Source organism: Brachyistius frenatus, unplaced genomic scaffold (genome assembly GCF_029030835.1).
Source record: "Brachyistius frenatus isolate BFR_SWC_R1_liver_20210118 unplaced genomic scaffold, ASM2903083v1 Contig_47, whole genome shotgun sequence".
NCBI lineage: Eukaryota > Metazoa > Chordata > Actinopteri > Embiotocidae > Brachyistius > Brachyistius frenatus.
In genome coordinates this window covers 2,839,826-2,866,683 of record NW_027210646.1, presented here as the reverse complement: position 1 = coordinate 2,866,683, position 26,858 = coordinate 2,839,826, and the positions used below count along the sequence as shown (strand labels likewise).

Sequence of the window (26,858 nt, the reverse complement as noted above, 5' to 3'; positions counted from 1 at the left end):
TTGGGAATTTAGACCTGCTTGATTAAGAGGGAAATACCACACTGTGCTCCTCAGACCGGGTCACTGGGTTAAACCTTAAGCTGGTGTCTGGACTTTCATCTGGCCTCCAGCAGAGCAGAAGCAGCATCTTATCTGATAAAGTCAGGAGAACAGGCAAATTTGACTAATGTTTCCATTCTTCTTTTGCTATGAAGATTCAGAGGAACAGGAGAATTGCAAGTATTCAAGACTGAATGATGTGCTGGTGGTTTCACCTCATTAGGACCTCCCTGGTGTCTTTGATGGCCGCCAAGGGCCACAGGATGAAGCGATGGAGATTGAAGGACTCAAGGCTCCCATTCTGTCTTCTGTCTGGTTCCTTTCCCACCCAACATTTCTTCGTGCCTCTTGTTCTCAAGATGTCTTCATTGCCTCCTTAGAACATGCTAGTCCAGCAGTGAGAGCTGATACAGGGGTCTGATTTGTCAGGGTCAATGTGATACGATGATCCATCAGATCCGTCAGGCTGATGCCGCAGACTCCTGGGGGAATGGGCCTTTGTTTGGCTAAGCCGCTGATAGAAGCGAAGCCTCTGTTGGGGAAGCCATTAGGAGCTCAGCGGGCCCAGAAAAATGAGCCGCCCTTGTCAATCCACATCAGGAGCTCGGCCACGGTTACAGATCCTCCTCAGACCCGTCACATTCGACCACTGTTTGTCCAAGCCTTTGAACTGGGGAGGGACGGATAGATAGATGGATGAGCTCATGTGTGAAGTGGCTGTGGGGTGCTACAGGTTGGCTACCAGTCTTGGATTGATGGCCAGTACACGGTTGTTGTCTAAAGTTGAAGCAAAGAGAGAGGATAGGTGAGGAGAGTCATTTCAGAATATGTCAGTATAAGCGGATTGATACATTACATTAGTTTGGAGCACCATCAAAAGCAAAAACACGACACAATGTTTTAAATCAATGGATTTTGTAAATCTGAATGTAATAGCTAGCTTGGTATTACCAGACCCACAAATTCACTGCATGAATCTGTGGATCTGATCACGTTCTATTGGGGATGGCTTTTCGTTTTTTAGATCTCCGTTTAGTTTTGAAACTATTGGAGCAGCCTTTAGCCAAATTGGCATTGACCACCATAAACTGTTTGTTGTGTGCTGAAACGCTACCAGCAACGTCATCTCACTGGCTGCTGATTGGACCGCCCTACAGAGTAGTTGAGCAAACCTCAATGCGAGCAGGGTTTCCAGACTATAATCAGGTTGAAGACAAGCTGGGAGCAATAGGCGGGCAGAGGCAGGTTAAGTAGTTGCAGGGCAACGGGTTTGTTTTTTGTTTTTATATGACTCAAGACCTTTATTGTCATTGTGCTTTATACATTTTTACAAAGAATGAAAAACCCAGGAATAAGTTGATAAATGTATAATTTCAGCAAGTAGAGAGTCTAAACAACACGGGTACAAAATAAAAGCAATATGAAGTATAAAAAACAATTGATGTCGGGGTACGAAAAGCATCTGCAGCAGTAGGACAGTAAAGGCATTGGGGTGGTGAATGATACGTGTGGTTTGTTTACACATAATCAGTAGCTTCAAATATAAGTGAAGGTTACGTTACTCCAATGTTAGCAGTATGTCAGACTGACGAGATGTCTTGTGTTCAGTTCTATTGGGAAGAAGATGTTTTTCTGTCTTATTTGTGCGTGTGTGGATTGACCTTAAACAGATGGTGTCCAGGATGTGCAATATCTTTTATGATGTTCTCAGCCCTCCTCACACAGCGAGTGCTGTGAAGATGATCCAGTGATGGCAGCTCCATGCCAACAACGTCCTGTGCTGTTTTCACAACACGCCGGGGGGCTTTTTTGTCAGCTTCGGTGCAGCTGCTGTACCAGGCTTCCGTACAGTTTGTTTGGCGGCTCACTGTGGCGCATCTGTAAAAGATCACAAACAGCTTTGGAGCGAGGATCGCTCTCCTTAGCCAAGTCAGAAACTAAATGTCGCTGTTGTGGTTTACTGACCACTGTTCAGGTGTTCAGCCCAGGAGAGGTCCTCTGTGATGGTGAGCCAAAAGGAACCCGAAGCTCAGCACTCCCTTTGTCTTCTTGGTAGTCCTAAAACTCACAATAGTCTCCTTGATCTTTGTGGTGTTTTAAGACGAGGTTATTGTGGACAGGTTGTCAATCATGTATGAAGAGTGCATGAAGGAAAGGGCTTAGCACCACTCGCCTGGGCAGGTTACCGTAGGTGTTTTGGGAAGGGATGCGATGGTGGTGGATTCGAAGTTTGGTTGCCAGATTTCAGTGCATTGCTTTGCAAGTTGAATATTTTTTGCTGAACAACCCTTGCATTTTGCTGCTGCTTTGCATCAGCACGCTGGCTCTGCTGGTCTCTTTAAGTAGAATAGGCGTTGTTTTGAACGCAGCCTTAAACTGTCTCTGTACTCCAACAGACGTGCTCGTCAGATGATCAAACAGCTTCACAAACCCCCTCTTTAGAACCCCTTTTGGACATTGAAATCAGGGTCGCTCTAACTTTCTGCAACTGACAACCTGACACACTTTCTGATGCACCTCATGCAGCAGTTGGCCAGGTGTGTGGGAGTGGCAAAGCAAAGATAGTTTGAACTTGTCTCTCAATCTTTTTTTAAAACTTTTTTTCATATGTACAACCCAAGCACTATGAATCTTGCCTCTATCTGGAACAGCTAACCTTTCTTTTTGCCTTCTGGGCAAGGCTAAAAAGCATATTTGCTTTCAGGGGTGGTCAGGTCACACACAGAACAATCTATTTATTTTCTAAAATACCCCTTAACGTAGAGGTTATTGAACCTCTTTGTGTCCAATCTTCAAATTCAAAAGCCATTCCTTTCCCATTTGTTAACAACTTGGAGCACAGCATCCTCTGTGCACATTGTCTCCTAACCCACCTCTTACTCTCTCTTTGTTCCCTGACAGAGATGGAACACCTCTACCTTTCAATTCCCGGCCTCAGACTAAACATACTCTTCTAGTGTTGATGCATCAGTGTAGCGGCTGCCCCTAACGATGGGCAACTTATCACATTAGAAAAATAATGATTTCACTGGCTGCCATTCCCACAGATAGAGCCAGTATTTGTCTTAGGCTTTGTGTCCTTCGCTGAGCTGGTGGGCCCTTATGCCTGCCTGTCGTATATCAGCAGCGCTGCCACTGTCAAGCCTCTGATTTATGGCTGTTTATCTCCAGCCCTTACCCCACCACCACTCCCCCTCCCACTCCAACAGATGGTCTCCGGCTATTTACTCAGGGAGAGAAGGGTCCCAAACCGATTGAATAAATATAACAAACAAGAAGTTTATGGTGAAGTAGGTTGTGAGTACAATATTTTGGTCACGCGAGAAAGTCACTGTCGTTTATCAGGTCTGATTGTGATCGTGTGTCCCAGATTAATCTGCCTTCTTATCTTTTTCCACTTCAGCATGTGGACAGCCTTGGTGTCCTGGTGAGATGACATGTTGCTGCATACGTATAAAAACATCATGCAACTGCTACATGAAGAGTCCCCTGATATGATTTATATTTATTAACAGTGCAATTGTGAAAACATTCCTTCATCTGTCATGTTCCACAGAGGTGTCACCTTAAATCTCTTCAAGTATATTCGGTCTCTAAATCTCGCTGGCTGTCAGATCTTCACAGAGAAGAAAAAACACATTGCACCATAAATTGCCTGTTACAGACTTTGAGGGGCTTCAGCTGATTTCTGGGTCTCTGGAGAAAGTATCAATTTTTCAAATGAGTCCTGCTATTATTGTTGTAGATTTTTTTTCCCTACCTGTAAGCATCACAGATTTTTTTTTTTTTCTCAATTTGATGGATACAAACCAGATTTTGACCCTTGCACCTGTAAGTCATAAATTACGATTCCTGGTTTATGTTTCTCATAGTCTGAAGTTAAATACTTTGAATTTGCCCACAGATAATAGTTTGTAACATCCTCCTGTGCATATTGCATTCCATAGAGACATGCTGATATGGCATGCAGTGGGATTCATATTTTCTCAGGATTAAAGCATGATAAATGTTTCCCCTTGTGCATATGTCTTAAATACAAATCGGTATTCACATGGAGACGTCTCTGTCTGTCTGTCTGTCTGTCTGTCTGTCTGTCTGTCTGTCAGAGTAGAAGACAAAATGTCTCCCAATCAGATCTTCTCGTGTTGAGAATGGTTAATTTGTCTGCACCGCGTGGCCGTCATCACTAATGAGAATAAAATACAGAGTGAGGTTGGTGGGCTTCATAACGAGGTGAAGTCAGCCAGTCGTCACATCTCACTCATCCGCTGAGCAGAACCACTTGTGCCTCATCTCAACTCTGATTAACCAGTGATGGAGTGTAACCGGCTCAGTTTGAGCCACTGTCGTACCAGATGTGCGTAGAATAATAAACCGGAGCTGTTGGGATTGTTCTTTTTTTCTGTAGTGTTTCTTATGATCAGTGCAATTCTCTGTTTAGACTATACGGTAAGTTTAGGAAATACCACTTCAGGATTGAACATTGTTCGCACTAGAAACTCATGTTTTAGCCCAATTATCACAATTACATACACCTTTCTCCCCCCCCCCCGAGTCTGCCAAAAAAAGTTCAACATGGCACACTAACTCAAAAACGAAATATGGAACGTACAAACCAGCCATTTCCCCGCCTATACCTTACAATAGATTATAAACGAATCAACTTTTCAAATTTTGATAAATAAGTATTAACATTTTTAAGCACACAATTTAAATGGTTGTGCTTTTAAAAGACAATTCAATTTTTTTTGGCTGCATGACAACTATGACGACCCTCTTTGAGGAGGCATCTCCCTGCAGGAGGACTCGGATCATCAGAGAGATTAAAGCTCACCTGGTCCAGCTCCACTGGTTAAGATGGTGTCCGTCCTTCTTGCCCACCTGACCTTGTTTGTTTTTGTTGTATTTAGGTTATCTTTGTCTTACATTCCTTATTAGTTCAAATAATATTAACTTGGTGTTAGTTACAGCTCATGTGTGGCCTCTGCTACAGCAGCAAGACAGATTAGTTTATTATTGCTCAGGTACTGAATAATGTACTGTAGGAGAGTAGATACTGTGTGTAATTCAAGCTACTGTTAGGATCTGCACTTTTTTTTAAAGAGTGGTCTCTCATGTATGCAGACACAGAGACTCACACCGCATTCCCACCAGTCATGGCTGATATGGGAGGAAGAGGGGAGCACAAGAGATTTTTACATGTGTTCCAATATGCATAGTTAGACCCAGTGGTGTCAGCTGTGCAGCGAGATATACCGCCCGCTCCTACTCTGCACAAACTGAGAGGAACCGAGAAAAACGGCAAACAAAAGCTGAATCTTAAAAAACGGAGGATGGATCTGTGTTGTGATTGAACCTGCAAACTGGTTAGGATTAGATAGAATGTCTCCTCTCGGGAGTTTTAATGTCACAAATTGTACAAATTTCTAGAAAACTTTACTGAAGCACCTCTGCGTGGTGGTGTTGTTGTTGTTGTCTTCCAGGCTCCCCTCCTTGCATAGCATGTCTGTCTGCGCTACACCTCCTGACTCCCACACATGTTGTATATATTATGATAGCAGGCTGGACCCTCCCTACATCACCAGCAGCCTCTCTGGCTGGCACAGACAGGGCGGGAGGCAATGAGCAGGAAGGAAATGACATCATGGGATTTTGGATCCAAGCTTGAAAATATAGATAGCGTATAGTTTTCTAATGACATAGCACTGGGTGGCTTCCCAAGGCTGGTTGTGATTAGGAGCTAATTGTGCCAGACATAGTAAATTCTAAGTTAAATACTCTTTTGAACATTTGAGGCTGAAAAGTAATTTTGTCCTGAAAGCTTCCTTGCTCGACCACAAAATGAGTATAATTATGTCATTATACAATTAACAGTAAAAATGTTACATGCACACTTGTTTATCTTGCCTTATTGTTATGTTATGTGGGTTTTGGGGCTACGCAGATTGGATTATTCCGTGTGTTGTGTTTCTAAACCTTTCTGATTTATAGGTATTTCAGACCTGCTGCTATTTGTTTAGCTGTGGTCACCACACATACAGATGTCCCTCAGATTGACTTAGGAAAATGCAGAGCAGCCAAAACATGAAGTGGAAATGTTAACCCAATAACACTAGATAAACAGTGTGAGGAGAGAACCCAAAGACAACAGAGAGGGAAGGGAAAGTGTCCTGCTGGCATCAGGTTTCCCAGAGTAAGTGTTATTTGAAAAGCAGCTGAAGGGTGACACTCACACTCTTCCCACCCTAATCTCCCTCCCTCCCTCCTTCCTCACTCATTTGACCATCTGTTGTTCCCTCTCTTCTCAGGCTGCTCTAAGTGCCTTGAAACAGCTGTCGGAGCAAGGACTGGACCCGGTGGATGGCCCCATCAAGGTACGGTAGGGCACGGATCACGGCTACCTCGCAGGCGGACACGATCCGAGCTCACTCGGTGTCCGATGTTTAACCAGTCCCAGTCAGTTAGGCTGGACAGTGTGTGTGTGTGTGTGTGTGTGTGTGTGCGTGTGTGTGGCGCTGCAGGCTGGCCCATCATCGGCTCCCTCCCCACCCACACACTCGTCCCGCAGTTCCGCTCGACATTTCTCTCTCTTCCATAGGAAAGCAGCGGTGGGCGTTACACATTTACATGCTCGGTACTTTGCATGATGGCTATCGCCACCGAGGCTCAGTCATGACGGACACGGGGGCTTTCTCCACGTACCTCCCCTCCCTTCCCTTCGCTCCCTTTCTCCTCCGCGACGAGGAAGGGAGGAGAGGGAAGGAAGGAGGAAGGACGACAGTGGAGAATCAAATCGGAAAGTAGGAACGCTGTGGGGTTTCTTTTTTTTTCTTTTGGAAACTGGGGAGGAAGTCACTGTCAAGCATTTCTAGAGTATTTTCATAGTAGGTGTGCCACGGGGGCGGTGGTGGTGGGGAGGGGGGGTTCAGGCTGAGCTGATTACTTGTAGCTCTGTGTCTCCTTCAGCGAAGAAGAGGAACAAAGAGAGGAAAAACCACTGCGAGGTTATAACGGCTTTATTTACATCACCAACGGTGATGAGGAGCAAATATGGCAGCAATTACACTTTCACCTGAGCAGTTGATCGCTCATTTTCTTGCTCCGCTCTTTCCCCTTGTGGTCTCTGAAACTTCGTTAACTCACCCATACTTTGCTATTCGCGAAGTCTTAGTTGTTTGCTGATTGCAGTTTTAAAGATGAAAACATCATGCAATACAAAAATAAACCTGCTATCAATTTGACCCTGCGCCACCACACGTGATTCACTCTCTCTGCAGTCCCTCCTAATAAAACAACAGAGAACAGGAGCCACGGCTGATCAGTTACTGTGAAACAGACCGAGGTCAAGGACTTGTTAAGGGTCTTGAATCTTCTCTGGAAGTTTTCTTTTATGGGAATCGCTTATTTAAAAGAATTCGTCATCGAAGAATGAGGGAATCTGGGTATTTTTCAGAGAACACGGAACAACAAATTACTCCGAGTGGGAGTGATTATTAACAACATAGCTCGAGTCCTTGGACAAAATCCTCCCTGTCCCCCCCACCCCTCTAACACAGTTTCATTTGTCTTTTCAGACCAGTGAACCATGTGGGAGGGAGGACGGACATTAAACAGACTAACTCAGGCACCACCACTCAGGTCTGCAAGGATTCAAAGGCTGTCGTCTAGGAGCTGACAACCCTGATCCCCTCCTTCAGCATACACAAACCTGACAACCCCACCCCCCCTCCTGCCCCCCCTCCCTTTACCGCTACACCCTGATACCCCCCATAACCTACAACCCACATTGTCCCAACAACCCCCCCCCTCCCCCTCCACCCCACCCCAACCCCACGATTGCCACTGAAATCCTGCAAAACCTGTCAACATGCAATAGGGTGGATGTGCACCGAGAAATGACCGACTAAAACACCATTACCTGAGTCTATGTGAAGACAACGCTATCTTAACACGTTTATTGATGATTTCAGTCAGAACTTAGAGGACGAAATAAATAAATAAAATACAAACTAATGAGATAAATGCATGGTACTGTATGAAATCAAGGGAAATCCAAAGTGATACACTGCATAGACAATTTTGCCTTTGGATAAGTGTTGGTATGGTTAAAACAAATATGTACATCATGCCATTGAAATACAAAAGAAACATTTTCGGGGAGAAACCAACCTGCGTACAGTAGCTTATTTTTTTCGGGGGTTTTATGTTTCCTTTTTGTTTTTGTTTTTGTTTTTTTCTTTTGTTATTTTATTAACAATGCTTGAGTACTGTATTTAAAATTAACCAATGCCAGTGCTGTGAAAGTTGTAGTTGTTGTCTTCATATATAGTCACCCAGCTTACCTTGTATGCTGACATTAAAAAAAAAAAGAGTTCATCTATCTATATGGATGTGTATGACTTTGCAAGAGTATCATATTCCAAAAAAAAAAATAACACGGAAAAGTTTTTTTTCATGTGGACAAAAAGGATAAAACTGGTGTTAGCAGTAATCAGTAGAAGTGTCGACCATCCAGGAGGGAAGGTAGGACTAACCTTCATTTCCTGCCGAGGGTCTACCTGTCCCGTTTTAACATGACCCCACACTGGCATAGCATCACTGGAGCGTCACTTGACCAACAGCGGAGTCAAAAGGGGGGCCACTACAGCTGTACTTTATACCCAGAAAAAGAGGCCAGTTCTGATCGACAGTGGCCAGATTTTTTTGCGCACATCCTCTGATGCCAGTAAACTTTGAACGTAGAGTCCAAACTCTCCCGAGTTTTGTTCGGACTGCATGTCCTCCAGCGAACGAAAAGTCCTCTCCATTCCAGTGATTTTGTGTCAGTGAATCGTCCCCTCTCTCCCCCCACAGTTTTGTCGATCACATCTACACCCATTGTGTGTGTTGTATTGACCCGCCAAGGCATCAACTGGGTGCTTTTAATGCCTGCATTCTAGAGTGCATCTTTCGAGTGGAGGGAGCCCGTGGCTGACCTGCAGACTCCCTCCCCTCGAAGCCACTTTGGATCACTTTGTCCACTGACATTGAGGATGTGTCTTCTTCTTCGCTGTGAGTGCAATGTGTAATAAGGCTTTTTCTGTTACTGAAATGCAGTAAAAACACCTCAGTTCATGTGGAAAAAAAAAAATATTTCTCTGTCTCTTCTTTACTTCTTACAGGTGGAAACACAATATCTCACAACTGAACAATTAACCCAACTGCAATTAACATTGTTTTCATGCCATCACAAACAAATCTGCTTTTTCACACATTTTCCAGGAGCATAAACTGGAACTTAAATTGCTGTCAAGAAAGTGAATATGAGAAGTGGGGATTGTTTAAGCTGAACAATGTAGTTTTGGGCATCAAACCACCCACCGGGACGTCACCCAATGGTTTTGTAAACTGCTGTCGTGAAGCTTCGAGTTCGGCATTTTGGGTTTGTTTTTTGTTTTTTTGGAGCCAGAAGTGACCATCCTTGGACGAGCTGGGAAGAAGAACTTGTGGAGACTATGGTCACCAGCCCAAATCCGTTTTTTTTTTTTTTTTTTTCATATCCAGATTGATCTTTGAAAGTCTGAACAGCAAAAAAAACACAATGTTTGCAAACCGGATCCAAACCACATTTGTAGGTGGCTTGAAATGCGATTCAAATCGGATTTCTACAGCCGCCTCTCAGTCCGGATGTTCTCCTGGCTCAAATCGGATTTCTTGCAACGCAACGCACAATGATGATGTCATTTTCAGAGAGACGGGAGTGAGCCGAATCGAGAGCCGTGAAGGATAACGACAACAACAGTCCATAGAAAGAAGCTGAAATAAAATATGTTGGTGATGTACGGACACCCAAATCTCATCCGTTCACTTTCAAATACCGGTTTGTCCTGAAGATCTGTTTCGAAAAACACGTCTTTAATCAGCTTTTCCTGCAACAACTATAAAATCAGTCAACTCTCCGTCATTTTTAATTGGCTGTTACAGGAAAAAAAAAGTCACGCCACCGTGGATTCTAATAAAAAATACATAAAACAACAAAATTACAGATTTCTGTGACAGCCATGACAACAACAAAAATCGAATGTTTTTAAAACAGATTTTGCAGTCAAGATGTCGGCTGTTTGAAATCATTCAGATTTATCATCACTTAAAAAAACAAAAGCTGCTCGTCTTCGTCAGCTTCAAACAGGATAAGAAGAAGAGCCTCACAGCTGCAGGAGGTCTGAAGGCAGTCGTTCAAGTGTGTCTAATTATGGAAAATGGAGTTTTTAGACCCTACCTACATTCTTATATAGTCTACAGCTGAAGAATGAACACTGATAGGATGTTTCCACCGCCATCAATTCATCATCCTACTATAAAGGCAGTTGAAAATAATTCTCTCTTTTAAAAGAGCTCCTTTTGGTACTTTTAACCACATATTAAGATCAGTTGTCTTGGAGTTAATTTTTTTCACCGTAACTTGTGATGTGCTTGAAAGCACTAGAAAACGCTAGAAATTAGACCTTGAGATAAATTGTTTTGTCACACTACTTTTACAACTATATTCAAGAAAGACCTTAAGACTTTAAGTGCAGTTTAGTAAAAGTTTTGTCACCTCCTGAGCCAGGGCTTTACATGTTTTTGATTTTATTTTTTTTGGGGCCATTTTTTTTAACTTTGTTTAGACAGTCTGTGAAGACAGTCAGTGTTCCTTTTCCATCTGGCTTCATAACACATTATTATCACTTGCAGCTTTTTCTAAAGCTCTAGCATGTGGTGCACAGTTCGTACATCAGCTGATGACTCTCCGGGCTCAGGATATGTCTGCAACCTTAGCTTGCCATGGTTTCTAATCTCTCTATAGTTCAGACAGCCCAACCTTATCATAAAACACAAAAAAAAACACCCGGATCAAATAGACATCTTTTTACCTCAAGATTTACAACCTCATAAAATCTACACCCTAATTTTTCCACATTTTCTGAATTATACAAACATATTTTCAAGATTGTGTTTTCTATTTTCGAAGTAAGATGTAGAAGAAGCTACTCTTCTACATTTTTAAAACATGTCGGAATTGGCAGGGTAAATTGTGAATTTGTTGGAGACTATTTTCAGACGCAGATCATGTGTCAGCCTCTTTTACGGCTGAACACTTTACGTTTGTCATAGTATTGATGGAGCCTATTGAGTGCAACGGTGTGGCCAATGATGTGTTTTTAATAGGTTTTAGAACAACAGAGGTCTATTGTGCAGAGAACTAAGTTTACCAGGCTGGTGCTACACAGGTTTGGTTCGTTGTTTGTTTTTGGTCTTTCCAGTGGTTTTATTTAGCCCGGTTTTACCAGACCCAAATTCCCTGTGAATATATGGGTCTGGCCGCGCTACATTGGTGATTGTTTCTAGTCGTTGCAACCTAATGGCGGTAGACTTCAGGTTATTTTTAATCGATTGGACCTGCCTGGAATTGACTATCCAAACCATTGCAGACCTTTTTTTTTTTTTTTTTTATTTAGTTTACGTACTGTTCTTGCTCCGGCTTCAGTTCCTCAATATTTGCTGGCTTTGCTACAGATGTTTGCATCACTTCACCCAACTACCATCACCGCCACTTAAGGAACTCAATTTCAAAACAAACGCTTGACTCCAACATCGTCGCATTTAGCCACCCCCATTAGTCGCTGGTTGGTCCGCCCTTCAGAGTGGCTGAGCAAACCTTAATGCGAACAGAGTTTCCAGACTATAATCACAGCGAAGAAAGCTGAAGCTGGGAGCATTAAGCGGTTAAAGCCAAGCTTTGGTTCCTCTGCAACATTTCCAGGATGAACTGCTTGTTTGGCAACAGTTTCACAGTTTAAATATGAATCTATACAACTCAAAAATAACTTATTTTCTGCGGGCAACTGTTGTTTCCTGATGTCCTTCACTTGTGCCATATGAGGATGCGGCTTTACAAATGAATAACTACATCATTTGCAGTGTCATGACATCTGGTCAATTTCTGCTGCAAACAAGCCTCATTCTGTAACTGTTCCCCCTCAGTGAAGGACACAGCTCTGTGTGTTCCAAGGCAAAGAGTGATAATGTGGACTTTATCTTTCACATACTTCTGTTGCATCGTTCCATCACCTCTAGTTGGTTCCTCCGTGTAACTCCACCACCTGCGCCGTCCGCCAGCACGCCAGCCGTCTCTGCACCTCCAAACCCACTCTGCTCTCTCCCATTAGCGAGACGAATGAGCGAACGGGACAGCGGCGGTCTAATTCAACTTCACTGACTAATGGACTCAGCTGGCAGCTACATCTGCTTGCCATTGAGGAGCGCCAAGGCTGCTCACATACATTAGCAGCAGATCTCTATTCCAGAAGCTTGTTCAGGTAGTGGTGGACCAGCTTGAGGCCGTGCTAGACCCCAGATGAATTGCCTTGCTCTGACCAGCCAATATGGGAAGTGAACCTTACTGCCCAAAATAGAACAAAATCAATGGGACTGTGCAGCTTGTCTGTGCCATGCAAAAGCAGATGCCAGAGCCATTGATTTTTCCATCTGAATTATGTGCCATCGACCCCCTTGAAGTCCTCTTAATTAGAGCTGTATTAACACGAGGATAAAAGAGTGAGGGGAATCCTATAGATGTTGATGAATGGTAATGATTCAAGCCAAAATCCTAATAGTTTTCTTGCCTAGATGAGTCAAAAGCATTTTTGTGCATTCACTTTACAGGACCACACGAAGGCACATTTGACAAAATAGCACCTTTTTGAGCCCCGCAGAGTCCAAACAGTAGCTGGAAGTGGCTGCCGCTTGGCGCTGATTGCTTCTGCACACAGAGGGATTGAAACTGTCAGTAGAACTCTCCCTCATATTAGAACTAATCTGCCACTGAGCAACTTTATCCAGGCCCGATTAGTCACGGCAGAGGAGCGCTGCGTGCTGCATGCGCACTGAAAGCTCTGACATCTCTGCGCTTCTCTGTAATGCACCGAGGAGATTTGAGAGGAACTCGCAGTGAACAATCAAAGAGTGTCTTGTAGAAGGGTGTAGTCTCTGTCACTGACAAAGAAATCGATTTGTTTAGTGGAGAGACGAGTGTCTCTTATCACACCGATAGTTGTGAGGAGGATCACTTAACTCCCAGATTAGTCAGCCGAATAGTTTAAATATTTTCGAACATGACATTTATTAGTTAAGTCCAGACAAAAGAAACATTTACGTTGTATCAAGAAATACATTTTCTGAGTCGTCGTGGCTTCGTCGGCAGTTGCTTCTAGGTTGCTTTCAGGTACAAGAAAACCACTGCAAGTATGAAGACATTCACATGGGTTGAGACAAAGAAACCAGTGTGTTTCCTGTTGGGGCTCAAGGTTGAGTCCATTTTCATGAACTATCCCGAATTGATCTTTGGACTTTGGAGAAGCAGCAGTGATGAGGGATTCTCTGAGACAGGACTCAAAAAGCTTTGAAGGCTTTACTGTTTGTCTGACCCACAGACATATAAAGGTCAAGCCTACAGGCTGCCACATGACTTTGGTATTCCTAGGATTAATTTTTTTTTTTTTTGGTCTGTGGAAAACACCCCAATGTATTTTTTTTTTTTCTGTCTGATATTCTTTAATTCTATGATTAATTCAAACGTTGGACTTTTCTGCACATTTAAGAAGGCTTCTGCACACAAACAGAAAGACATTTCTAGCAAAGGAATACAGATCATTTTGGTGTCCTAAAAATAGATTTACTCACATGTCAAAAATGCATTTTAATTGCACTTAAAACAAGTCTATTTCCCCCCCAACCTCTATATTTTTCAAGAACAACAACAGCCATGTCTAGCTTTCAGCTGTGGAATACAAAACTACACCTTTTCTGACCTCAATGGTAAATCCAACCTTGTGCAAACAACTCAGCAGTTTGAGCATGTGAGTCAAAATCGAGCTCATGACATCTTAATATGATACTTTGCTGACACCAATTATGAAATTTGGCTTTTTTTTCATTTTTTTTCCCTCTGGGGAAGTAAAAGGCCAGGGTCAGCTTCATAACAGCTCCAGTAGAAATGGTAGGAATTTCATTGTCATGCTCCCAGATGTCTCAGCAAGGCAGACAGTTGCACATTTTAACAGCGGTAGTACAGATGATGAGTGCTTTTGCCAGCAATTAGACCACTCAATAGTCTTATTCTGCGTGAAGTCAATAACTGTGACCTACTGCCAACCTTTCTGAAACTCAAAACATGACTACTTTCGTATCATCCCCTCATTTTAAGTGTTCAAAAGTCACATGTCTGCTTGTGCTGTACATACAGTATATTTACTTACAAAGGCAAATAGCTCTTACGCTGTGTAGCCAACACCCATGTCTAAAGGCTGCCTGACTCACTGTGTGGTACAATGTGGGAGGACAGTGATACTGATACTAGTCAAAAGAGTAATCGTACAGAGAATAAAAGGGCTGGGTGGGTGTCATCTTAATAATGGAAACTGTGTCCAATAAGTTCAGGAGTGTTGCAGAAGATCCCCTTTCCTGTCACTCACTAGTGATTCACTGAATTCAGAACAGCAAATTCATAGTTGTGGGCTGACAAAGAGGTATTTTCTGCTGAGTTATTGTTGCATTTCTGTTTATAATTTGGTAATTATAATTGTTTGGGTCACTCGCTAATGGGGCGTTCATGAGCAACGAGGATGTGGGAAAGTTGCAACCTCAGTTTGGGAAAACACACCTGAATGATTGTCAAAATTAGTTTTTAATGGGAGCGCCACAGTTTTGTTTTTGTTTTTGTTTTTTTCAAACACCAGCAGTGTGCGCTTTACATTTAGTCTGAACAACCCAAGAAGTAGGTTTGACATCACTTGGCCTGGCAGCATTTGTAGTGAAAGTGAGAAATGTACTCGCTCTGAAAATAAGGTGAAATAGACTTTGTCCTACCTAGTTTGCCAGCTGCGTCTAACAGCAGCACATCAAACCGTGTAGAAATGTAGTGTGCAAATCAAATTGACCTCCTTAGCTCCATTTGCTCCCTGTGTTGGTTTAGGAGCGATGATGAGTTTTGTCACTTTTCTGTATTCAAATAGCCGAAAGAGATTTTCTGGGGGCTGCCAAGTTGCCTGTTTGTGAACACTCTAAACAAGGAAGTGGGACTTTCCCAATTCCCAGCTGCTCAAGTTGCACGAACAGAGGCAAGAACGCAGGTGTAGAAACCCTTGCACTGAAGGTCAGAGTGAGAGCTTTCCGTAACATTTCAGTCACCCGCCCTTCACCCTCCCGTTTCCTTTTTTGCTGTCAATCCAGGTTGGCCGCTAGATAAGAACAACACACCATGTAATAATCTAAATCACTTTATTAATTTAAGTTAGGTAGAGACACTAAACATTGGAACCACATTTGCGCTGCTATGGAGCAGTCTTCAGAATATTACAAAAAGAGGCTTATGTCATACTGTCAAAAAAATATAATGGCAAAAATTAAGAGGTAGAGAATTTAGGCTCATCACTGTGACTGAAGGAATGACGCCTATTGGAATGTAGTTGAAATTCAAAAAACTCTTTTCATCCCAAAAAAAAAGAAAAAGTATAGAAAATATTCATACATCAAATATGGTGGAGACAGTTATTTTGGGACACTAGGGGTATTCACAACATTTAAACATACATTTCACTTTAACTGGACACTGGACAAGAGTTAAAGTATTAGCTTTGGGGGGAAAAAAACACAAAAAAAAACATAATAGCTAGTGTCTTAATACATTTCCATCAACCACACGTCAGTGTTGGGACAGCGGTTCTGCCTGGAGTTACAAACTATGCTGTATAATTTTTTTTTTTTTTTTTTTTTTTAAACAATATTGGTAACAAATAAATTTACAATGAACACCACAAATCTAGAAAAAATTTAAAAAAAAAGAAAATGAGGAAAATAAAAATGCATTTCCTCTCAATTTCTCCCCTAAACAGTACATTCTGAACGCGTCACACGTGCCAATTCAACACAGGACACAGTCTCCCTCGTTGCAGTTTTCAATTGAGAGGTTGGTCAGAACAAACCTGAAATGACAGGACCATTGAGAGACAGTGTTCAGATCCATTAGACTGCACACTCCTGTGAAGATGAAGTCAGCCACAATCTGGCCATAAAATGTCTGATTTGGAATGCGTAGACCGCACATATGCTACATGCCTCGAACTTAAGTATCAAACATAAAAACAGAATATGGTCAACTTTTAACTAGGAAATGGTTTGCTCTTTATTTTATATTGGCACAAGCTGGAATTATAGCTGTGGAAGTTGTAATTTTCCCAGGTGGAAAAGAGCCTCTGTGTGTGGAGATGTTGGGTCGTTTGAAATGCCGTGTTAAACCTCTCTACACAGAGAATGCTGGCAGTGTAGAAAAAAAGAAAAAAAAATTACAGTGCATGTCTACAAAAATAAAATAAGTGAGAAAAGATTATTACTGTTTGTACAGTAACATACTGTATATTTCCACAATGACACTAGATAAGGCTGGTGACTACATTACGTAAATAGTTAATTACTGGATAGCTTTTCTGTATGATTTCAAAACTAGTGACACCGTATATAGATGATGGTTTCTTTAAACAAACTTTAAAAAAAAAAAAAAAAAAAAATCAAATAAATCCTTTGTGTAGTACACAGCTTTCTTTGTTCCAGAGGAACAATATGGTAAACCTTTGCATTTGTTCAATGCAAGTGCACCAGTCTAGATTCAGTCTTTCCTTCCTTCTTCCCCATTTTCATCCTCAGTGGTTGTTTCCTCATGCTTTCAGGTTTATATGCCCCTGTTCGTGTTGCAAAACAGTGCCTCCCTAGATCCCGTTCTTCGCCTCATTGTTGTTCATTGCCTCCTTTCTCTGAGCTAGGAAGGGGTACATGCACTTGTCTGCGCCTAGGAACCGGTACATGCACACAATGGCCTCGAAGGGCAGGATGCTGTGGAGAGAGGGAGAGATTAGATTAGTGACACGAGATCCTCCTGTGCGGCAGTGAGGGAGGGGAGAAAGGGAAATTGAAATATGCACAGTGGAAAAAAAAAAGAAGAGATGCGGCTCACCTTTTCATGAAGTTGACCATGTAGACGATGCGAGGTGTGCAGATCATGGGCTGGTCGGTGAGGATGGCCCTCATGGCTTGTTTCACACAGAACTCTGGCTTCAGCGGAGGCAGGAAAGGCTCAATCTCCTTTCTGAGCAGACAGGAAAAAGCAGGCCACAAATTCAACGGATATTACAGTCAAATTTAGTCTTCAGAAAATCCAATTATACGTGATTGAAGTCATCCAAGTAACTGGAGTGGAACAGGCCATCGTCAATTTATGAAAATTATACTGACGAAGAAGTTCCTCTGCGCAGCAGTAATGGTGAAATGGTGGGACAGTTAAGCTAAAGGACATGCCACCTGCTGACTGTAACCATCAAACAAAGTGGGGACTATTACAGCAGCCTGGAGTGGAGGTGTGTGTGTGTGTGTGTGGGGGGGGGGTGTTAAACCAGGTGCTGCTGCTGGTGGTGGTGTACCCTACAGACTACTTGCTTTATGATAACTGTAACGCAACACAAACCATCAGCTGCTGCTTTGAAGTGTCTCTGAGGCACTTTTATACAGTGAAGATTACAAGTGACAAACTCATTGCAGGTGCAAGAGAGCTTTTAAAAACGACACAAACACAATTACAGCGGCCGGTATGCGCGGAGGCTAACCTTATCCTGCAGCCTTTGAACATTCCCGTGTCGACCAGGTAAGGGCACACCAGAGTCATGTTGATGCCGTCCTTCTCAGAGGCCTTCAGCTCGTGGCTCAGTGACTCGTGGAACCCGATGGCACCGAACTTACTGGCGCAGTAATCCTGAGGGAACAACAGGGAGAACAGGTTAGCCTTGTCAAAACCCCCTGCCCGCACCCAGGGACCATTATCAAACATGCCCCGCGGGCACCGAGGTCTCTCCTTGCTGTTAATGATACAGCCACAAAAACCCGAGCGAGGCTATTCGCTGCTCTACGGTTTCATTAGCATTCTTCTCCACTGCATCGGGAGACTGCTCTGCTTTAGCAGGAAGGTTTTGATGTGGTTCACCGTTGAAAATTATCTTTTTAGAATAAAAAAAAAAAAAAAGAAAAGGCTTGGGCAAACACAGATGCATGTCGATAAACACAGGCAGGATAAAGGGATTTGACTGTGCCCACATGACAGGAGAGGGCTTTGGTTCCCTGCAACTAATGCACACGGCTGAAATCACATTCGAGGCATTTCCAGGAACCGTAATAGCCTAACAAAAATTTACTACACTTTGGTCCCTTTGAAATGAGATGTAATTATTATGGACAATGCTTGAACAAAAGCAAACACGCAGCTATTAAAACAAAGAAAATCGAGACGTCGTCCCGACAGAAATGGATACTTTTCTCAGCTCGAAGGATAAATGAGAAGACTGTTCTCTAAAATATCTAAATAAAACCTTCTAGGAGGGCTACCGGTTTACTCTCTCTGTGGTTATGGAGATAGATGACCACCAACCCCCCCCCTCCCCCCGCTAAAGATTTTCTTATGCATTAAAATAACAAAAAAACTATAGGAAGGAAAACCAAAACCATATCCATTGAAAAGCGTCTGTGAGCTGAATACTGAGTGAGCACCGAGTTGTTCACAAAGCAGTGATGAAGATGTCTCTGTCCCTTGGGGAGCCGTCAGCTCATTCTGGCCCCGGGGCCAGAGCCCAATAGGGGCCCCACACCCCCACTGCTACAGATAGAGGAATCTATAAGAGGCTCCCAATGCTCATCTGTGTTCCTTAATTTAACGGGTGGAGGGACAACTAGAGAAAGGGGGCCTAACCTCCCCCGTCTCAGTGTGCTAGCTGGCACGCTGGCGGCTCTGGAGAAAGGCACTGGTTTTGGATGGTGGGAACGATGGGATGTGTATGTGTTGTTGTGTATGATACTAACCTCCACTCCAGCTGTGCTGAATAAACCCAGGGAGCTGGCAACCGTCACAATGTGACCATGATTCAGCTCCAGCATCTTGGGGAGAAACGCCTTGGTGGTCTGGGGGACGGACAGAAGAGACAGAAGGGCAGAGGGAAAAAAAGAGGAAGGTTAGTTCACTTGTGCAGTTTGTCTGTGCCAAAGCCCTTTGATCCTCTCTGCCTTCCCTCCCGTTCCCCCTCTCCGTTTCCCTCTCTTCTCCATGGTGATGCAGAGAGGAGCGTCTGAATGAGAATTCATAACGGAGGGGAAAAAAAATAAATAAATAAATACAACGACTGAGCAGCAGAGGTAGAGCATTTGAAAATATAAGTCAAGTCTGATCCATTTTGAATTGTGAAGGTTATGACCGCTTCATGTAGTCACTGAACAAGCAAGTTGCGCGCCGTGTGATGCTGTACAATCTGTCCTTTTCCCACACAGATCTGGTGCCCGTCGTCGGGCCTCGCACTAAAGAGCTGGTGACAACACCAATCGCAGGCCTCCGTTCACTCAACACTTCCAACAATACAATTCAGCCTCTCATCTACCTACACAGGCCTCGCGCGCTGCCCGAGCAGCGGTCAGCGCGGCAGTCTGCGAGACGAACAAGACGAGCTCCTGAGATGAAAGACTTTGAGCCGGGATGCCGCGTGAGAGCCTGAGTGGTTCCACCGGCCGGTCCAACGAGAGAGTTAGTGAGTTGGTGAGAAGTGCAACACGGAGGGTGAGCGGCTACGGCTGATTAACCTATGGATCCATTCCAGGACCCGTCTGCTGATTTTGGAGCTCGCCCTGAACACAGCATGAGCCAATCAGCAGGTGTGACATGTGACGGCAACGACAGGAACTGACCAATCACTCTCCCACCAGGAGGTCTGCAAACAACCAGCAGGCCTTTTGTTGGTGGCAGAGCTAAATCTGCTGCAGTCAGACGTGCGCTGCCATAGTGAAGAACAATACATGCGGCATGGAGCGCTCCTTCAAAATGTTACAGAGGTGAGGGACAAAACACGGGGGGGGCAGCTTGAAGTCACAATCAGACTCCTGAAACACTCTATATATTAGTTATAGTTATTAATCAATACCAAATATCATAAAGGAAGTTACTCGCTGCCCTCAGTAGGTAGTGTCAAATTTGCAACTTGCTTTTTGATTGTTGTTCAGACCAAATAAGCAACGTTTAAGACGTCACTCTTAGGCGGCGGTAAATTGGGTGAACATCTGTTATTGCTTTTGACGGTTTAATTCCTGTGGTCATATAAATGAAAAGTTTCATTAGTTGTACAGTATGCAAGTCTGGCGAGAGAAATGATTTAATCTCCTTTGTAAACATTTGCTGAAGCGGAGCACAGAGCCCGTAAGAGCATGGTACCAGGTAGTACAGCACTGGTAGGGAGGAAAAGCCTCATTAACACTGCACCCAGAGATTAAGACCGCTGACTTACTGTACAGTGTAATCTCTTAGGTTTGACATCTGTGTTTAGAGACGTTTATCCTCTATTAGTGAGGTAAATAAAAACAGAAGCGATAAGTCAACTGTATGCAGAGGAAGGCTGGTGCGAGGAAGATGACTTCATCATTTTGGAATTTATTCCACAGCCAGGTATAACCGATCTGACTCGGCTCCAAACATCTGCACTTTTCCAGGACATAAATTTTGAAGTTGCTGCAATATTCAGCTCATCAAATGATGGGGCCCCAAAAAGAGGGAGCGAGGGAACACGAGGCCTGGGCAAAAGCTGAGAAAGGCCTCTGCGAGCCAGAATGGCAGTGGATGTGGGAGGAGAGTTGCGTGCAAATGAAGCATTAACTTAAGATATGCCCGTACCTGACTTGAGCCAAAGTTTCCCACTCCCACAGCAACTCAGAGAGCAAGGGAATGACTTGATCTGGCACAATGCTTTACAACACAGGCCAACTCTCAGATACAACTTTTGCTGAGTGGTCTGAAAATCACTGGAACTGATAGAGAAAATGCTGATTCCCTCAAACTAGAGGTCGGGTCTAAACGAGACCAGGGTGGGATGGGACGCCCATCTCTCTCCCACCCTCCCGTGATGTCCCGCTTCTCATGGCAACTCTGGCATGTGGGTATGACCCCCACTGACCTCTCAGACACAAAATGTGTGAAGGCAACCAGGGGCTCGTGTCTTACATCAGAGCTGCCGTAATTGGGTCTCAACGCTCCCTTGTTCCGCTAAATTACCCGCTGACACAGCCGGGCCTCCTTGGCCTATGTGGGGGTGCCCTGCCCGCTGCACCCCCTAATTGGTGCGTGCCCCCAGGAGCATTTAAGCCACACAAAGCTGCTTGCAGCTGGGGTGTCAGGCTGCATTAGTGCTAGCGCCTGACCAACAGGAATATGAACAAAATATTGGCCTTTGCGGCGGACCAGATGGCCATTTAATTGGGCTGACTTCTCCCTGGACGAGAGAATCAGGAGAGAGAGAGAGAGAGAGAGAGAGAGAAGGAGGAAGCTGCCTCAGCTCGTCTGGTCCTGCAGCAGATCGTGGAATCCGAGTGGGTTTTTAGTGGTCGTCAGGGATGATTGATGCAGATTGTTCATGTTGTGGTGACCATGCACCCCCCCCCCCCAGCTGGTTTTACAACTGGAATCTAATTTACCAAGAAAGCAACTGCATCAATAGTCCTGGGAGGAAGTGGTGTCAATACACAGCGAACACCAAGAATCCCAACATCCAAAGTAACAACCCATCTGTGTCCACTACAGTAATGCAAAAAGCCTCAGTTAGGTGAACTTAATCTTAACTTCTCTAGTAGACTCTGTTTTTACTGAACTAACATGTTTAAATACAGGCTCACCAATTGAAGCATTGATGCTTCAGCCATTGGAACCAGACTGTGAGGACCTCACCCATGTTGGTTAAGACCAATATTTTGTCACCTCAATAGCCTCAAATTTGATCTGCATTTTAAAATATCATAACTTTTATTGAAACTGCCTTTAACTCAAGTGTTCTATAAATAGCAGCTCTGTAGCTACTGTATTAACACCAAATATTAATGGAGCATTCATTACTCAATAATAAAATATTAGGTTTGAATTACAAGATGGAACATTTATCCTACAGGCTAATGTTTTAAAGTCCAACCCATTCAAATTTCATTTTTCTTTGACTGTAGTTTCCCACTTTCATTATTTAATCCCATCCGAGTGGAAACATAATTAATGATTAAATATTTGATATAATGCGTTCATTTAAATCATCAGGGGAAAAAAAAAAAAAGGCTAACAATCTTTGGTTTTACCAAGAGGCTGGAAGATATAACTTGCATTTTTCAATGTTTTCTCACATTAAACGAGCAAAATGGATTAACAGTCGGGATAATCTGCGAACGAGTGGATCGTGAAAATAATCACGAGTTGCGGTCCTAATCCCACCCTTACAGGCAGACAGGAACAGGTACGTGCACTAGGAGAGGGCTAACAGGGGAGCAGTCACAGCTAGCTTCACTGAGGGGTACAGGTGCACCGGGCCTGAGGAGGGGCCCATATAAAACCAGTCAAGTAGGACCCTTCTGCCTGGCTGCCTCCTTTCTCTGGCTACAGCAGGAATGCGGCCTTCGGAACTTGGCTCCTGTCGCCTGGCATCTTGTCAAGCTGATCCACAGACAAGAAACCAATTGTCAGATAAAGTGGGTCAGCAGCAGCTTACCATTACCCTCTCGCCTCGCCTGTGGATGGGATGGCACTGCCTTCCTTCCTCTTTTCTTTCCTCTGCTCTTTTCCCGCCATGTCACTCTCAAGCCCTGCGCGCGTTCATGTTGTCCCACAAGTGAGGTGGGATTTCCACGTGAGGGGAAATAACTGCTTATTGTCCGCAAACCACCTGTTGGATAACCAGCTCAAGATGCTGAAGATGATTTCCTTTCATGTCATTCCACTGGACTCGCGCTAATCCTCAAACACAAACCGTGGTGACACTTGTGAAATGACTGCACGTCCTCCGTCCCAGCAGGACTAAAAACTGAGCCGCAAACATCACTAATCGCCAGCTGGACTAATCAAAGCACCATCAGACAAATTCATTGTGATGACCCCCTGCCTCATAAAAACCTAAAGGGAGCAAGGGACTGAATCATAGTTATGTGTGTGTGTGTGTGTGTGTGTGTGTGTGTGTGTGTGTGTGTGTGTGTGTGTGTGTGTGTGTGTGTGTGTGTGTGTGTGTGTGTGTGTGTGTGTGTGTGTGTGTGTGTGTGTGCGTGCGTGCGTGCGTGTGTGTGGCAGGGCCGGATGAACAGAGCTGGCCTCCATGACTCCCATGCAGCTGCTCCCACTGCCTCCAAATCAGGTTGGGAGGAGTCAGAGGGGCCGGTGGAAGGAGGAGAGAAGAAGTGTGGGGTCTGAGCTGGGCCGGCCTGGCAGACACAGACAGACACACACTGCGATTACCATCCGTTTCCTGCTCACATCTCCATCCCTGCCTTATTCCCAATACACTGTCCGACAAATGGAAAACTTACACAAAATACAAATCTTTATTCCTCTGCTCTCTGGCTGCTTATTTTACACGCAGGCACCTGGTGATTTGCTCTTGAAAAATTGGGGGAAATTAAGATTCACTATCTGGGATTAAGGTGAGAAGCAAGCAAAGTTTTGGGAGTTGATATTTCTTCTCTCAGAGGTAAAGTCATTTCAAATGTTTTGCCAAACAGTGACGAGGGTCAAGAAAATTCACCCCGAGTTATTAACGTCCACTATTGAAGCATCAAAATATTATACAGCAGCAGGAAAAATGACAAGCACACTCGTAAACCTGCTTCTGTAAATTGAAATGGCATGATCTGAATGGGTCTCTTCAGTTTTCAGAAACTAATCCTCTCTTTTATCAAATCCCTTTAGTTTCCATGTTCTATAAATGATTTGTTTTTGTTTTTTTAAAGCATGTGCCTCAATAAACAGGGTTTAAAACCCACCTGAAACTTTTCATGACTCAGCCCTAAACTGAGGTTATTGGTTGAGTCATAAACCACAAGCAATTCATTTTAAAAACCTGTTGTTCAAAAAAGAAAAATCAAAAGGTACCACCTGCATGCAGTGACTAACTGTACCGTGTTTGTAGGAGAGGAAAGTGGACAGATGCCTGTTAGTCTAAGCTCCATTCATCTAGCTTGTGTCATTAATGAACCACATCCTCCATTCTGGCTGTCGCCATTCATTAAGTCCTTCTTTCATCTGCCCCCCACCCCCACCCCCCTAAAGAAACCACGCTCGCCATAGAATATGTGAGAACACAAACACAGACCTCTATTGAGAATCCCAAACCTGCCACCCAACCACTGGATCCTGACTCCAAATCCTGGATGCAAAAGAACATAGAGATAGCCAGCAAAGAGGCACATGAATGGTTGAATTGAGCATCCATTAAGGAGCAAATACACAACCTGTCTGACTGACAACACAAGAGATTTTCATGCTCAATTAGGAAGCTTCCAAGCACCGTGGTTTCATGGAGAATGCAGTTCTCCGTAAAAAGAAGAGCCGGCGGCCAAAGTCTCAAAATGAACATCATCTGCCTCACTTGACACATTGCGACAAATACAATCAAAGATGAAATGGTCAATTCAGAGCCATGCTACCAGGCGATGGACACATTCCTAATCCTTTCAATTTACTCCACAGTAGTCCTATAGAACAAATTACACACAGTCCCTACAATTGTCCCACAGAGGTGGCCGTAGCTAAGTGGTTCTCAATACAGGTGTATTTAAGAAGAGGGGGCCCTAAATGCTAAACATCCATCTTTAAATCAGCACGGCTCTTCAATAAATTTCTGTCGCTGTGGCAGGCCGCAGCATCTGTCACCCCACACCCCAAAAACATAAGAAAAATAAAATAAACTGTGATAGCACCATGCTGGTTCAACGCTGAAGCTTATGCTTATCTGAAGTGCAACATATTCACTCCATCAAGTCCACGTAGCCTTTCAGATAAGTAGTCACACTGAAAAGACACAAGGAACGGAGCCAGAGTAAAATATGATGCACAACAAATCACCACCTGCCAACAAAATGTGGTGAGCCGATCCAACCCACATGCAGAACCCCGTGTCCATCACGCACATCAGGTTTGTGCGGCAAAGGGGACGAGAAGGACGGGTCGACATACTGCGCTGATCATCACAGACTGAAGCTGCCAAAGTGTAGCAAAGGCAAGGTTTTAAAAAGCCAAACCTGTGACTTTCCTCTGGCAAAATGACACTAAATGAAGCTGAGATCTGAACATGGAAGGCTACTATTTATGGTCATAATTTATTCTTCAGGCCTGGAGGCACACATGCACACACCTTTGATTCTTGAGTTTGGCACACTGGAGGAGAAGATTACGAATAGGCATGCAAGTCGGACTGGAAACACTCCTTTGAACGTAGCATCACAGTAAACACATTGGATAACACTGTGCTCATGGAAACTGAGGCAGACATGTCAAACCATCACGTCCGAATTTACAATATCCACATACAACTCTGTTTCGGTGAAAATACTTTTTTTTTTTTTTTTTTTTATCAGCTTGCGTGTCAGCTCACCCAGAAGTGTGCGTGACAGTTGACCACCATGGTGCGCTCGATCAGCTCATCAGGGCACTCCAGGAGGTGATGACCAGAGACCACGCCGGCGTTGTTGATCAGTATGTCCACATCTCCCACCTCTCGACGCACCTTCTCTGCTGTAGAGTACACATTCTCACGCTTTCCCACATCACACACATAAGTGTAGACCTGTGGCTGAAATGGAGGGACTTCCTCTACCCCGCCAACAGGTCCTGCAGGAGGAGAGAGGGGGGAGAGAGAGAGAGAGAGAGAGAGATAGAGATGGAAGCACAAGATCAAAAGTGATCAATGATAGTTTGATAAGCAGGTTGGTTCAGATGAATTAATAAATGTAAATTTTGATTTAAAATTAAATGTACATCTGAAAATAGTATTGTCCGCATGCGAGTAGATTATTCAGAGATTCAAATATAACTTGAACTGTAGCACTGAGGCTTTGAAAACATGTCCCCACATCTTGCCATGTGACACAGTTCAGCTAGTTCATTGTACACTGTGACCTTCAGACTGTATCAGTTAAATAGAATTCGCAGAAACAAACAATGCGATTTAAGACACCATGCGTAAAACCCCATGCACCCTAATTGCTGCAAAGACAGCAGACTTACCGTCTTTGGTTATGGGAGTGTCCAATTCATGATATATCTGCCGCACCATCTCCGCTGTTTCCTCGTTGCTTTGGCTGTTTATGTCCCATAAGACCAGTATCGCTCGTCTCCGGGCGAACTCCTTGGCGAACAGCCGGCCGAGGCCGCTTCCAGCCCCGGTGATCACACACACCTGTCCCGCTACGCTCTTCTCCTTGGGTCGCACAACCCATTTCGCCCCGGCAGTTAAAAAAGCCCAGAGCACTTTCAAAATGACCACGAAGAACTCCGCGATAATGATCATCATCTTGGCCAAGCTTTCTATCAATTCAAATAAGCAGCGGAAGACGCGCAGGGACTGTTTCCTTCTTTCAACCTGTTTGCAGCAGATAGGTAGGAATACACCGACAAACTTGGATCACAGCGCAGGCACGGACACGGCCGTCACGCTGATACAGAGAAGCGGTGGAGAAACACACACAAAAAAAGCGCATGCAACACCACAATTTATGAGTGAAAAGCGAGTTGAGATACTGCTCAGTCAGAGTCCTGTATGACGTACAGCTGCCGTGAGTTATGAGCAGCTACTATGGGCTGTGCCTCCTTCTTCCTCTGCTGCTTCTCCACTCATCTCATTCTAAACCGCATCTCACATGCTATTTATTCAGTCCACCCATCAATGCTGGACCCAATAGGAGTGAGACTTGAGCGCCTGTCAGGATGA

At 44.0% G+C, this 26,858-nt stretch overlaps 2 protein-coding genes across 7 annotated transcripts in view; one reads left to right on the top strand and one right to left on the bottom strand.

Annotated features, from left to right (window-relative positions):
* stau2 (staufen double-stranded RNA binding protein 2) overlaps positions 1 to 9,617 on the top strand; it is an 85,357-nt gene extending 75,740 nt beyond the window's left edge. For all 6 annotated transcript variants that reach the window (XM_069703709.1, XM_069703707.1, XM_069703708.1 and 3 more), the window contains 2 exons: positions 6,348 to 6,413; positions 7,614 to 9,617. In XM_069703709.1, the coding sequence (XP_069559810.1) occupies positions 6,348 to 6,413; positions 7,614 to 7,649 (102 nt within the window). In that variant the 3' untranslated portion in view covers positions 7,650 to 9,617. The remainder of the gene's footprint in view (positions 1 to 6,347; positions 6,414 to 7,613) is intronic.
* A 5,702-nt stretch (positions 9,618 to 15,319) lies between these two features.
* On the bottom strand, positions 15,320 to 26,792 carry rdh10a (retinol dehydrogenase 10a). Its single transcript, XM_069703700.1, has 6 exons — positions 26,156 to 26,792; positions 25,524 to 25,759; positions 18,955 to 19,053; positions 17,712 to 17,857; positions 17,066 to 17,197; positions 15,320 to 16,944 (listed from the first exon to the last, which is right to left on the bottom strand). Exons 1-6 carry the CDS (start codon positions 26,439 to 26,441, stop codon positions 16,821 to 16,823), a joined length of 1,023 nt encoding a protein of 340 aa, XP_069559801.1. The 5' UTR covers positions 26,442 to 26,792; the 3' UTR covers positions 15,320 to 16,820.
* Positions 26,793 to 26,858: the final 66 nt, after the last annotated feature.

Coding starts and splice junctions, on each gene's coding strand:
- rdh10a (XM_069703700.1), bottom strand. CDS start 26,441: ATGATGATCATTATCGCGGAGTTCTTCGTGGTCATTTTGAAAGTGCTC. Junction 25,760..26,155: donor CACTCCCATAACCAAAGACG/GTAAGTCTGCTG, acceptor CTCCTCCTGCAG/GACCTGTTGGCGGGGTAGAG. Junction 17,858..18,954: donor TCAGCACAGCTGGAGTGGAG/GTTAGTATCATA, acceptor TTGTTCCCTCAG/GATTACTGCGCCAGTAAGTT.